The sequence below is a fragment of the Onychomys torridus genome, chromosome 23 (assembly GCF_903995425.1).
Source record: "Onychomys torridus chromosome 23, mOncTor1.1, whole genome shotgun sequence".
NCBI lineage: Eukaryota > Metazoa > Chordata > Mammalia > Rodentia > Cricetidae > Onychomys > Onychomys torridus.
In genome coordinates this window covers 38,773,083-38,787,235 of record NC_050465.1, presented here as the reverse complement: position 1 = coordinate 38,787,235, position 14,153 = coordinate 38,773,083, and the positions used below count along the sequence as shown (strand labels likewise).

The following is a 14,153-nucleotide window of genomic DNA, read 5'->3' as shown; positions in this document are numbered from 1 at the left end:
AAAGGTGTGCATCACCACAGCCCTGTTCTTTTCTTATCTGTTCATCATAGAACGATAACATCAAAAGAGACTAGGTAAAGTGGAAAGTGCCCTTCATACAACCACACTATCGAGACAGGATTGATTGCAAAGCAGTCCCACTATCTGAATCTCAGTGAGATCTTTTTATCCTGCAAACAGTTTCTGAGTATAAGAGTGATGTGTCCACAATGGAAAGAAGAAGAAAAAAAATCCACCAGAACAGAAGAAAAATTAGAAATGTTTAATTTCGAGTTCAGGAAGGCTAAGAAGTGACTAACTTAGAAAGGATTTAAAGTTCCGAGAAGACTATAATTCCCCATATGTTGTTCAAGTAAAGCCAGTATCAAGACAGACATTGCAAATCACATGCTTACTTAAATTGATAGCTTTTCCATAGATCTTTTTTTGAAAATGAGGTCAGGGTGAGGGGGAGTGTTTAGGCTGGCAAGATGGTTCAGTGGGTGAAGGGGCTTGCCACCAAACCTGATGGTCTGGGTTCAATTCCCCCAAACTTACATGGTAGAAGGAGAGAGCCAAGTCCTGCTCCTTGTCCTCTGACCATGGTGTGTGCACAAGCATGTATTACACACACAGAGAGAGAGAGAGAGAGAGAGAGAGAGAGAGAGAGAGAGAGAGAGAGAGAGAGAGAGAGAGAGAGAAACAGAGATAGAGACAGAGAAATGCACACACACACACAGACAAAGACAGAGAGAAATGCACACACACACACACACATGCAGAGAGAGAGACAGAGAGACAGAGACAGAGAGAGACAGGGACAGAGAGAAATGCACACTGAGAGAGAGAGAGAGAGAGAGAGAGAGAGAGAGAGAGAGAGAGAGAGAGAGAGACTGTGTGTATGCACTGTAGATTAAACTCAGGGCCTCATGCATGCTAGACAAGCTTTTTAGTGCTGGACAGTGCCTCCAGCTCACTACAGTTTTTTCCTTTTAAAATTTAAGTTCATCACCACTCAGCTTCCTTCCACTTTACTCTCTGCTCTGCTGGTGTTGACTGAAAAATCAAACTGGGCAAAGGCCTTCTCTTCAACATGTATTTCCTGGCTTGTTTCCTGGCCCAAAGACTCATACAGAATTGGTATGGATTTGGGATGGGGATGCAGAGTGGTGAAGATGTACTCCTTCCACAGCTGGCTAGCTAGAATAAATTCTCAACAGGGCTTTAAATATTCTATGCTTTACTGCACAAAACCTGCTCTTCTCAAATGTTCATTCCTGTTCAAATTAACTTTTTGCAGTTTGAGAGAAGTGTCCACTTTCCCCTCCCCACAAATAGACAGCCAGCACATATTACATCTTTTATACATGCTAAGAACAGACCATTCTATATCTGCAGCTGCCTTATGTTGAATCATGGCGATTCTGATTGGTGAATGATTCTTCTCCTTGTTTCCCCCCCCCCCCCCCCCCATCATGGACTTTTTGAAAATAAGAATGCCTTCATTTTAATGTTGGAAACTTTGGTCCAGTTTTTCCAAATGCTTATACTGTGTGTGTGTGTGTGTGTGTGTGTGTGTGTGTGTGTCTGTCTGTCTGTCTGTCTGTCTGTCTCGGGGCAGGGGTATCTATAGTTCCTCATTTGCCTTGGTTTTGATTTTTGTTTGGCTTGTTTTCCTCTCTCTCTCTCTCTCTCTCTCTCTCTCTCTCTCTCTCTCTCTTTATTTCTTTCCAAATGACAGGTATATCTTTACTCTGATGGAATACTTCTGCATAATAGGTGCAAATTCACAATGTTTTGGGGGCTCTTTCATTTGCAAGTATTTAAAAGAAGAAACTTGTTGAGAAACAAAAGAATAACATGAGTAAACATGTGTGAAACATTATAGATGCTTTGTTCCCTTTAAAACTGAAGGGGCTTGGGCTGGAGAGATGGCTCAGAGGTTATGAGCACTGACTGCTCTTCCAGAGGTCCTGAGTTCAATTCCCAGCAACCACATGGTGGCTCACAACCATCTGTAATGAGATCTGGTGCCCTCTTCTGGCCTACAGACATGCAGACAGAATATTGTATACATACTAAATAAATAAATCTTAAAAAAAAAAAAGACTGAAGGGGACTGGAGGGGGAGTGGTAACTTAGTGGTAGAGCGTATGCCTAGGACATGTGAGGTGCTGCTTCTGATGCCTGGCACTGAAAACAAATTGACAGCCCCTAGTTTTATAAAGTGAAAAGTGTTTTATTTTCCTGGACAAGTTTTTGCTTGAGAGCTAAACCATGTGGTTAATGCAGTGCCTCAATCTTTAGTTGGAGTGCCAAAGTGAACTCTCCATAAAACTTTAAGTGGAGGACACCAGCTTTTTATTCCATAATATTTGGTTCACAGTTATCTATTTCACTTAGGGAACATACATATGGGACACTTTTAGGCAAGAATATCCCATCCCAACCTGCTTTTAAGTTATGTAACACTGACTAGGGAAGGAGTCATAAATAAAAAGATTATTTTTATAAACACTATGTCATAAGGCGATTCTGAATGAACTTTAAAATACAAGCTTTAATATTTAAATAATATCCATTTTAAATAGTAGCAGTTTGGGGGGAGGGGCGGGAATCCTGTTGACAAATAACCTACTCAAAATCATTACCGTCATGATGAATACATGATATGAGGAATATATGATAACCAGAGCATCCCTGAGCACAGTAAGGCTTCCTCATTAACTTCGTCTTCATTTCCCCTTTAAAGGACATGACTCATCTATGTACAGACTTTCACACTTGCTTTTCTCAGACTTCTTCCAGTTATGAAATGATTCGGGATGTAGCTAACTTGGCCTAGGTTGTGACCACTTGGTGTCACTTGGGCATGGCCTCTAGCTGCTGGCCTTTTCACCCATTCCTCAAGCCCAGGCTCCAGTGGTGTTCAAACTCTCTTGATATTTACCAGTCAGTTTGTCACATTTACCACAGTTCATTTTTACAAATTCTTGAGTTCTCACTAAATGCCTTGCCTTTAAGAAATTATCTTTTCCTGTGCCTAATTTGAGGTTGACTAGTTACAAATTGGGGGATGTCACCTGTTAACCCTTGACCTCATACCAAAGATATTCATCTAACTCAAAATATTCTGAGAATGTGAGAGTGCATGACATTAAAGGAGTGAATTCTAAATTGCTTATTTTGTTAGAAATTATAGTTATCATGATGTAAGAGGCAGTGTGATGGAGGAATGCATCGATGCAGAGTAGGGTGCCCTGGCTGAGGACCAGGTCGATTTGGCTTTGAATCCATCGCTTCCATTTACACAGCAAGGGAAACTATTTCACTGCTTCAACTATCATGTTCTTATCTACAAAATGCTCCTTACTTTACAGGATGTTTAAGAAGATGTCATGGGAAAATGTTTGGACAGCTCTAGTCACGGTTGTTATGTGTTCTAAGTGAACCATGGGATTTGTTATCAGAATAGGTAATTGTTCATGAAAATGAAAACAGAGGCTAGGATTTCAGCTCAGTGTGAGTACTTGCCAAGTAAGCACAAGGCCTGGGCTCAGTACTGAGCACTGGGAAAAATAAACAAAGTGCTTTTCCAGGCATGATAGCATATACCTTTAATCCAGTATTCTTGCAGGCTAAGGCAGGAGATTTACCATGAGTTAAGGGCCAGCCTGGGCTACATAACCAGACCCTGTCTCAAAAGACATCACCATCATAATCATCACCATCATCATCATCACCACCACCATCATCATCATCATCATCATCATCATCATCATCATTTAAGAATGCTCAGGATTCCCTCCCTTTCTAACCTCTTTTCAAAGTCATTGGTGTCAGCCTATTCATGTATAGTTCCCAAAATCCACCTCTTACTGATTATCGTTCCAAGCTAAACTTTGTTCCAATGTTCAAGTACTTCATAGTTAACCATTTATTCTGGCAGTCCTGTGCATCTACAAGTTGATGAAAATTTTTACCAATAGAATGGTCTTTGACAAGCATGCTGGCTCTGTATCTCCCCCCCCCCCTTACTCTTACCTTCTGCTACTGCCAGCTTGATCTGGAGAATGTAAACAATTCACAACAGGATGCTTCACAGAACTTGGAGGTGTGGGCTATTGCTGAAGACCATACCCAAGACCTCAAGCATGCCTGACCAGTGTTATCCCACTGAGCTACTCCTCTGGCCCCTGCAAATATTTTGAGACAATAACAAGAAGAAAATGACTTCCTACCCTATAGGTAGCTTTCTGATAGGCATAATCATCTACAAAGCTACAAACTACTCAAGCTTAGTCCTATGCTGAATTCAGTACCAAAGAAACTCCATCAAATATCACCCTCAACAAAACTAAACAACAACAAAAACAACCTCACACTATATATGGCAATAATTTCTAATTCTCAATATGCCCTTAAAAATATACTCTTGTCATGGTCTCCCTTCCAAATTGTTTTATATTATTGAATGCTTATGGATACATGGTGTAGTTGCATGCACACAAGTAAACTACTTAAGTGATGCATATTCTAATAATGTCTGTCTGAGCAAACAAAATAGATCACTGTCTCTGCCACAAATCCCTGTTAAGCACCCATGTTGATTATTATGCAGTCTTACCATGGGAGCAGAGATTCAGCAGGAAATGGCAATCTGTGAGTAATTTAATTCCCAATAAAATTGGTACAAATTAAAGCTACAAATAATCCATGTGTTATTTTTAAAATGTATGACCAACACTCTTGGACTTCCTTAGTTTCAGAGCCAGGATTCTCTAGTATGCTGCACTCATCTCTGAGATATTGGAGCTAGGGTAACAAGAGCTATTAGACAAGGTGCCCACAAAGTGGGGAGTACAGCAAGAGGCAGGCTTCAGATAAGGTGAGTACGCATACATATACCTGAAAGGCAACACCACCTAATATGGGCCTGGTGCATTCATTACTGTGTAGAGTGGATCAGTGGGAAAGCTCATGCACAGCATGAGAAAGGCCCGGCATTCTAAGTCCTCAAGACCCCCACCCCCACCCCTGACACGCATGCGCACATGTGCATGTGCACAAACACACAAATAAAGGACTGGTTCTTGAAGTGACCCTCATGGGACCTTCTAGAATGGATAGTTTGTATCTTATGGCAACTATTTAGCCAAGATTTGTGATGGGAGATTTCTGGAAGGATCGGAGCCCTCAGTCTGCTAATAGAGAATGCTGCTAACCACAGCATTTTCTATGTAGTGCTCCACACCACAGATAAAAGTTTTCACAACCTATAGACGACTTAAGCCACCAAATCCAGCTCTGATATTTAACCTCAATCCCCGGAGGCTTCACCCTACAGCCAATGCATCTTAGTTTCCAACTGAATCCCTTCTTCTCTTGCTCTGAACTTTAGAGACATAAATCCAGGGCATTCATCTATCCATTTTGAGTAAAGATAGCATTTGTACTCTTCTTCAAGTTAACTCAAGCACACATTCATTCCTCAGCTATTCTTTCCTAATCCTTTAATTATCTTTGCTACACTTTGAATACTCTCCAGGATTTTAATGTTTGAAGCTCTGACGCCCAATCCTCAATACAATACACTGGTGCGGGCAGGTAGAGGGTATGCCACATCGTTATGGTTACAGCCCCAGAGGCTTCCTATCCTAGTTTATGTTGTTATGTTGTTATGCAACTCTCTTCTCCCTCCTCCCCTTTTCCCCTCCTTCTCTGTCTCTCCCCCCACACCATTTGCAATTTCATCCCTTCTAATCATTCATGAGGCAGTGAACTTCTTTCCTGGGAATTCACAAATTTAATCAACTGAATGTCTCTTTATTTCCAGATCTTCATAGTATTGACCCAGTGCGAGACAAACGGCGGCTGTCCAAATGTGTCCAAATACTATATTGACATCTGAAATCCAAAACCAAACTCTAACTATTATTACTATGTCTCCATCCTCAAACGTGTTTACATTCTTATGTTCTCTGTCCCCACATCACTACACACCCAGGGCAGAGGTGTCCATCTTTGTTTAATTTTATCATCCCCCTTAGCATTTATAACTGACTGGTTTCCAAGTGCTAACGGGGTTTAATTCAGACACATCCTGTTCAGTTTCCCTTTGAGTGGGAGCACCACAGTAGCTTTAATTTTTTTCTTCAGTCCACCACAACCCTCCCCTTTCTCTACACACATCTCTTACCATGCCAGTTTCTACCTTTAAGAATAAAAATGTCATTGTATCCATTGCTCCATCTGTTTTTAAGACCCCAACATCACCTCCTTTCAACCGAGCATCCTGCTGTTTTTTCCCAACCAGATCTTTCACCAAGCATGGGCAATGTGACACTGTTGGTTATTGGAAGTTCCTGCCTGAAACAACAAGGTGCCATGAGAGACCGCATGTGTCTACTGGGAAAAGGAGGTGAGGACAGCATCTATGTGACATTGGTTTTGCTGCCATCTTGCCACACTGATTTAATATCTACATCTCCTTGACTCTGCATGTGCTTTGGTAGTTCACGACTCTATTTTCCAAGAACTCATCTTCTATTTTTCAAGTCTTGCTTTTCCTTCTTCATGGTCTGTTAACTTTAGAAAAGTTCAAACATTGCTATTTTGATAGGCGACGGACATCCTCCACCCCACAAAGCAGACCTAAGCTCTATGCGTGTATCAAACATGTATGAAAGAGCAAAGGCTTCAAAGCCAAACGGTAGAATTTCAAGTGTCATAGACTATAACTCATTAATAATTATACAGTGGAGAAGGCCTGTGTGTAGCAATGATTGAAATCTTGAAGTTATAGTAGAAAAGATAAGCTTTTGTTCAGAAATTTTCTCTTCTTTTCTTTATAACTTATAACAACACCTGGGAATGAACACAAGGTTCTGTATATATTAGGCAAGTCCTTGGCCCTGTAATTGATATTAATTAAGACATCTTCTGTACAGCAGAGATGAATGGGCAAGTAAACAAATGGACAAAAACCTTCCACACATTGTATGCAAATGTAGAAAAGAAAGGGAGAATTATTAGCAACTCACATTGAGAAACTGTGACAGCTCTCTGAAGAGCTTTTATAATCAATCACCCGCTGCTCAAAGTGAACTATGCCACAGTGTTCTATATCCTTATTTAATGCTGTTATTGGTTCTATTTCCTTATTTAATGCTTTAAAATCTGACTCTATTTCAACCAGCTGGAAAAATAATTTAGGTCCCACTTTTAAAAAGGCATGGGCAAAGAAAATGAAAAGAGATAGTTCTCTTTAAAAACATAATTGTTCCTTAAGCATAACAAAAACTGTCAACCTCACTCACAATAAAAGAGATCCAATTAAGATATTACAAGACACCTTTTTAACCTGTTAAGTCTAAAGAACATTCAAAGTATACCACAGAAGTTGTGTGTGTGTATGTGGGGGGGTGTCATATGTGTCGGGTGATTTATAAAATTATACAATGCTTATAGAAGGCAATTTAGCAATATCACTCAAAATTACAGTGCATATACTTAGGACTCAGCAATTCCCCTCCTGGAAAATTATTGAACTGATACATATTCAAATGTAGAAAATGTCCAAAGTGCAGGAGTAGTCATGGTGATAGTTTATAAAAATAGAATATTGGAGTTACCTTAATCGATATACAAAATCTAATTATATACATACATACATACATACACACACACATATATATATATAATACATAATAAAACAACATTGAAGCAGCTTTAGAAACACGTTTCCCTCCCATTAAAAAACAGAACACTTCCTAGTTATATGGGGAGAAATACAGAATGACTAGTTTGGCAAGGGAACATGTTTGAGGGGTAAGAAGATGGTGCTTAGAATTAGTGATGAGAGCTGCAGTCCCAAGCACTCAGAAGGCATTGGCAAAAGGATGCCAAGTTCAAGACACCCCAAGTTTACAAAGTGAGTTCCAGGTCAGCCTAGGCAGGTTGGTGAGATCTCACTTGAAGATAAAATGAAAAGGAAATGAAAGCCTGCAGACACCACTTTGAAGGAGAGCATTTGTTTCGACTATACAAGGCCCTGGGTTCAATCCTTAGTACTGGCCAAACACAAATGCACATGCACATGCACATGTGCACACACACACACATGCACATGAATAAGTTAAGTGAAATAAAAAAGAACAGAGTACTTAGCACGCCTTAGTTTTAGCATGCTTAAAGTATACAAAACTGCGAAAAGTTGTCACCTGTATGGAGACCTAGATAGACAGAAGATTGATATAAGAAGGAGATTTTTTTTCAGTGAAAAATTAATTTCCAATCTTTCATTTTTTCCTTCATTATTAGTGTCTGGTGCAGTAAACCTTTTTGTTTGTTTGTTTGTTTGTTTTTGTTTACTCAGAGCTGAGGAGCGAACCCAGGGCCTTGCACTTGCTAGGCAAGCACTCTACCACTAAGCTAAATCCCCAACCCCAGTAAACCATTTTTAAACTCTACCACTGAGTTATTCCCCAAACCCTTAAATTCTTTAAAACGTCACGCAAATGTATCACTACTAAAAAACTTAAAATCAATTTATTTTTATGTTCCCAGGGATTATAATACACTGAATATATTGTTCAATGTTTAGGGTCCTTCATATTTTCTGAAATATAATGAGACACCTAGTTCTACTGAGAATTCCAAATGCCAAGACCATATATACAGTCTGTAGCCTCCTAGGGTTTGAAACTTCCGGTTTCAATCATTGTATAAGGAAATAACATAATTCACCATCTGCTGATTAGCTTGAGGGCATGTCATTAATGTTTCTTCTCCTTTCCTAGCTACTCTGAAACATCTTTCATCCTGAATTCTCTTGAATAAGCTCAGTCTCACGGCCCTTGGCCACAAAAAAACATGTCGCTTCCTCACAAGGGGGTTTGCACAGATCCTCCTTCTCCTTCCTCAGCACCATCCAGCTGCCTCTGCAGCCTCCTGTTTCCTTAAAAAGCTTCTTCTGGTCTAGAAAAGTTCAGCTTCCTTCCTGTCTCAGCGAAATCTTAGAGCTGCTTTGGCAGATCCTCTAGAATGGTTGCCCTCCTCTCCTCCTTAATCAAGGAAGCTGCTAAAAGCTGGCAGGGAAGGCATCTGGTTTTCCAAATCTCTCCAGGGCCTGACCTGCTTGGTCCAGGGAATCTATGTGCATGTTTTCATGGAATCTCTGTTGAATAAACAAATGCATACTCCAGGCATGGTGGGGGGCGATGAGGTGAAGCCACAGGAGAGGATAAAAAGAGATGAGACAATCTCCACCTCAACCAGGGAGGGTGAGATAAATACACATAATTACAATGTGGCCATTGCCTAAGGGACTGTAAATTAAGTTGGATAGGAGTCACAGCAAGGTGGCTGCTGGAAGAATTTTTTTTCCTTTGAGATAAGATCTCCAGTAGGAGGCTGGTCTCCACTTGCCATGTGGCTGAGGATGACCTTATACTTCTGATCCTCCAGCTTCCGCCTTCTGAGGCCTGGGATTTCAAGCATGTACCATCATGCCTGCTTAAACTCAGTGCTGGGTGTTGAACCCAGGGTCTTGCGTACTACTCCAGCACTCTACCAACTGAACTACATCCTCAGCCCTAAGATATATATATATATGGGGAAAAAAGCAGTAATATTTCAAAATTGGCCTTGAAGTCTGGTGTGACCAATTCCATCCTTCAAGGAGGATGAAGGCGAATTAGTTCAGAACATCATAAGCCTATAGGGGCCAGACAAAAGATATGTGAAAAATAAATGGACTGAATGAGGTAGGGGGGCGTTGATAAAAAGGAGTCTAGAGGTTTTTAAATCAGACTGTGTCTGATCTGAGAGATTTTATCCTGCCCAGGACAGAACGTTCAATACCCAGTGCATCTGTCTGGCGTTTCCACGGGGAACACAACCCTGTGTCTGTCAGTGCTGTAATTGTTCCCATAACAGTATGGAGCTAACATGGGCTGCAAACCATCAAAATGTGACCAGGCAGGACTCTGCTGGAGAAGGACTGATGAAGGAGCAGAGTGTGTTGAGCTTAGATTGTCCTCAGGCAGGGGGAATGCGGATTGTCTCCTGTCTATGTAAGAGTCTCTCTGAGCCGCTAAAGCAACCTTCCTAACAAATACTCCATGACAGAGCTCAGCAGAGGCACCTCTCTCCTTTCAGTGGGTAGGGGTGGGTGCGGCAATTCACCCCTCGACCTCCTAAACCAAAACTCAAAGGTACATTGCAAATAAGGCTGAAAAGCCCGCTCCAAATGCTAGAGTAAAGCTCATCTGTCTCATTTATCAATATAAAGTCACTGCAGTACAAACAAAAAAGAAAACTGTCTCCCTCATGATCTAGTTGGGGACATATTTGGTGTAAAGGAAACGGCTGAAGATACTCATGCACCAAATACTTTTCAAGCCCCTCCTATGAATCAGATGCTATTCCCAAGTCCTCTTCTGTGGTCAGGGACTTTATCTGTACCCCTAGCTAGCCAACCTCCTGGAAATCAATGTTGTTACTCATAGGACGCATGATCTCAGGAGATAAAAATGTGGGTGACTCAGAGCAGTCCCTTCCAGTGCCAGAGACTGCGAACAGAGAAGTAGCTTTGTCTGGAAGTATTACGGACCACTGAAATTCAGCACACCATGAAGGGAGAGACAGAGCACATGGTGTCTACACTGGTGTCTCTCTACATTGTTCAAGAGTTTAGCAACAGCCACAAAATTTAAACAGTTCTAGGACTTGGCTCACAAGGAATAAGAAACACTTTTACTTCTACCTAGAATCCTTTTAAAACCTGCACGTGCACGTGCACGTGTGTGTGTGTGTGTGTGTGTGTGTGTCTGTGAGTGTGTGTGTGTCTGTGTGTATGCGTGTGTGTGTGTGTGTGTGTGTCTGTGAGTGCGTGTGTGTCTGTGTGTATGCGTGTGTGTGTGTGTGTGTGTGTGTGTCTGTGAGTGTGTGTGTGTCTGTGTGTATGCGTGTGTGTGTGTGTGTGTGTGTGTGTGTGTGTGTGTGTTGCTGTGGGACTATTCAGGACGTGGTATCCCTCACATATCCCAGTCCTGTTAGTCTTTATTAAGTTCAATTCTTATATTAGGTAATGCTTGTATGTATCTCTGCTGAAATATATTCAGTCTGTACTGTAGGTAAACATAACTGACCAGTTAGACAGAAAACAACATTCAAAAGCTTGAACCCTTTCAATTTCCGTTTCAATAAAATGCACATACCCATTTCTGAAGCATGTTGAGTATTTTTGTACATAATCTAGAAGAGCACAAATAAAATAACCCCAGATTATTTCTGTACAAAGTTGGTTGGTAGTTTTTAAAAAGAAATTTGTGAGTTCTTCCAGAATTTTAAACACGAAGAATATATAACCACAGGGGTCAGCCTCATTTGTCTGTCCTTCATAGTTTTATAAAGTATGCATTTACTTTGTTTTGACACACAGCTCACATTTGTTTTTCAGATGTGCTCAAACATAAGGAACAAGAGAAAGGAGAAACAATGAATACATGATAGGCAAGGCTCTCAGACACTGACAAAGAAAGAAAGCAGCAATCGTCTTGGCGCTAAAAAGAAAAGGGAGTTTGCTATGAGGAGAAAGAACGGCATCCTTGAACGAGAAACATTTTCCCAGCTGTGAGCTCAGGAGGCGTGGGGTTGGGGAGGAGGAACAGAGGGTACCCGGTAATCGGGGAGAGAACACGGCTTAGGACCTTACCATCAGAACCTCGATTCATAAAACAAAGCAATCCACGTAGGGGACCTGCTTAACTTCACCTGTTGGAGGTAAGTTCAGTCTCTTTCCCCTTCTTGGAATGAATGGGGAAGGCTAGCTGCGGAGCTCTGCCTCCCACCAAAGGAATGTGTGCTATCTGGAGTTGTTTGGAAACCCACAGTCTTAAAAGGAGCTGTATCAACAGGTTTTTCCTTGGGCAGAACACTGAGCCAATTGTAAATGTTGAATGAAAATCCTGAGCAAGTTAAATACTACCTTAGGAATTCAAGACCTGCTGCAGGTAGGGGTTTCCTTTTCTTTGTTTTTAAACAGAATCTCAGCTTATATCTTTATCACTTCTGTCTATGTGAGCACATGAGCCTCAACCAGACAGGGGGCTGTTTCCTGGCAACAGAAGGGGAGCACATTTTGAGGAACGCATGAACGCTAGCTTGGAAGTTTAGTTTGGACGAAACTGAGACTTTCCCCACATGGAGCTGTTGATATGTCAAGAAAATGAAGCAGAGTAAAGCGAGTCCCTCGGAGGAACACGCCCAGCCCCCGCCTTTTGTGTTCATGTGTATTTGCAGTTCTATGGCTACTTTCCCTTCAACACAAATACTTATCTTCCTCTCTCAACTTTTACCTATCCAGTTTCTGCTTTAAAACAGGCCGTTTCTAGAGCACAGGTAATGAGGTAAAGCAGCTTTACCCCTCAGCCCTTAATGTTTAGGAGCAATTGCCATTGCCTATGAGCTGGGGGGTGGTGAATCACAGGCAAACCATCCACCTATGATTGCTGAAACCTGACGACCAAGGAGCATTGTGTATGCGTGGTGTGTGTGTGTGTGCGTGCGCACGCGCGCGCGCGCGTGTGTGTGTGTGTGTGTGTGTGTGTGGTTGTTGTTGTTGTTGTTGCACATGCCAGTGCCCACACTCATGGAGATCGGGGGTCAGCATCTCACGTTCTCCCTTCTCTGCACCTCACTGTTTGAAATAAGGTCTCCCACTGAAATTGAAGTTCACCCTTTCAGCTAGACAGGCTGGAGAGCCAGCTCCAGGGCTCCTTCCAGGATCTGCTGGTCTTTTCCTCCCAGCACCAGGTTTACAGGCCTGTTACAGTATGCAGGCTTTTTATATGGATGCTGGGGATTTGAAGTCGTGTCCTCATCCTGCATAACAAGAATTTTATGCACTGAGCCTCCTTCCCAACCCCACAGCCCCCTTTAAAAAGTATTAACCATTATTGGTTAAACAAACAAACAAACAAACAAAAAACTCATGTTCAGATTAGGCTTCCAGTGTTTGTGAAACCATACTCTCCCAATGATTTCCATAGGATTTGCAGTTTATTCTGCGATACCAAAGGATTTCTTTTTATTTTGAAAGCTTCTTTCTGCTCAGCAAATAGGAAACAATCAGCATAGTAAAGATACAGGATGGAGAAAACCTTTGCCAATTTCTGTTATTTATTGAGGTAGGATGTCACACACACACACACACACACGCACACACACACGCACACATGCGCGCGCCTCAAATTTACAATCCTCCTGCCTCAGCCTGCCACAGTTGTGAGTTACCACATCTGGTTTAGATGACTAATCTCTGAGGTTGTGTGACTTCCTTATAATTGATTATGAAGCCTCTCAAGCTTCACATAACATAAACTTAATTGAAAATAATTTTATTGTGATTCCAACACCTAGCAATGAATGATGTTACAAGGAATATGTACTTCCCCCACAACTAAGCAAGCAAGAATATAGTGAAGAATAAACCAACATTCCCCACATAAATACACAATAAAAAAAGACCATTCTTAATTTTTTTTATGATAGAAGACATTTTAAGTATAACAATAAAAATTAACTGCTGAGCAAATAATTTGCTAATTATCATTACTGATTATTTTAATTACTGTGTTTTCCAGATGATTTGCATTTTAAAATTGAAAATGGATAATCAAAATACTTAATTTATTAATGTGGAAGTTTCTAGATCTCAAAGAAGCATAATTCCATGTCTAAGGAATTTATGTTTTTGAGGAAGAAAGAACAATCACACACAAAAAATGTCCAAGAATTTTAGAGGAAGTAAAAGAATGGATCAACACCAAAGAGTTGGAAAATGGTGCTCAGCCATCATGAGGGTATCTTGATGTGTTCTGCTGCCTCCCTGGACTTCTGAGTCTCAGCCTCCTCATAAAGGTCTTAAAAATCAACAAGTAAGTCAAACAAGCAAATAAAATCCAAACAAAACAAAAGCCCCTTAGGGAAAGTCCCCAAAGTCAGCTTACTGCCTGGCCCTTTGCCAGACTTTGCCATAGGCGCTGTGGTTTGCCCTTTTCTGAGAAAGACAGGCTGCAACTCTTCCAATTGCATTGGGAACACAGCAAGGATTTCCATAGTCTGTCGTCCTCTAAGTGCTACCACTGAGCCACTAAACCTCAAGATGG

General features: G+C 41.2%; 1 protein-coding gene across 2 annotated transcripts in view; it reads right to left on the bottom strand.

Moving 5' to 3' along the window:
• Slc39a10 (solute carrier family 39 member 10) overlaps positions 1-14,153 on the bottom strand; it is a 93,273-nt gene that overhangs the window by 75,282 nt on the left and 3,838 nt on the right. The window contains exon 1 of one of the 2 annotated variants that reach the window (XM_036172736.1): positions 11,699-11,801. The exons of the other annotated variant lie outside the window; for it this stretch is intronic. Within the exon in view, the coding sequence (XP_036028629.1) occupies positions 11,699-11,717 (19 nt within the window). The 5' untranslated portion in view covers positions 11,718-11,801. Of the gene's footprint in view, positions 1-11,698; positions 11,802-14,153 lie in introns of those variants that run through there. 2 annotated transcript variants of the gene reach the window in all.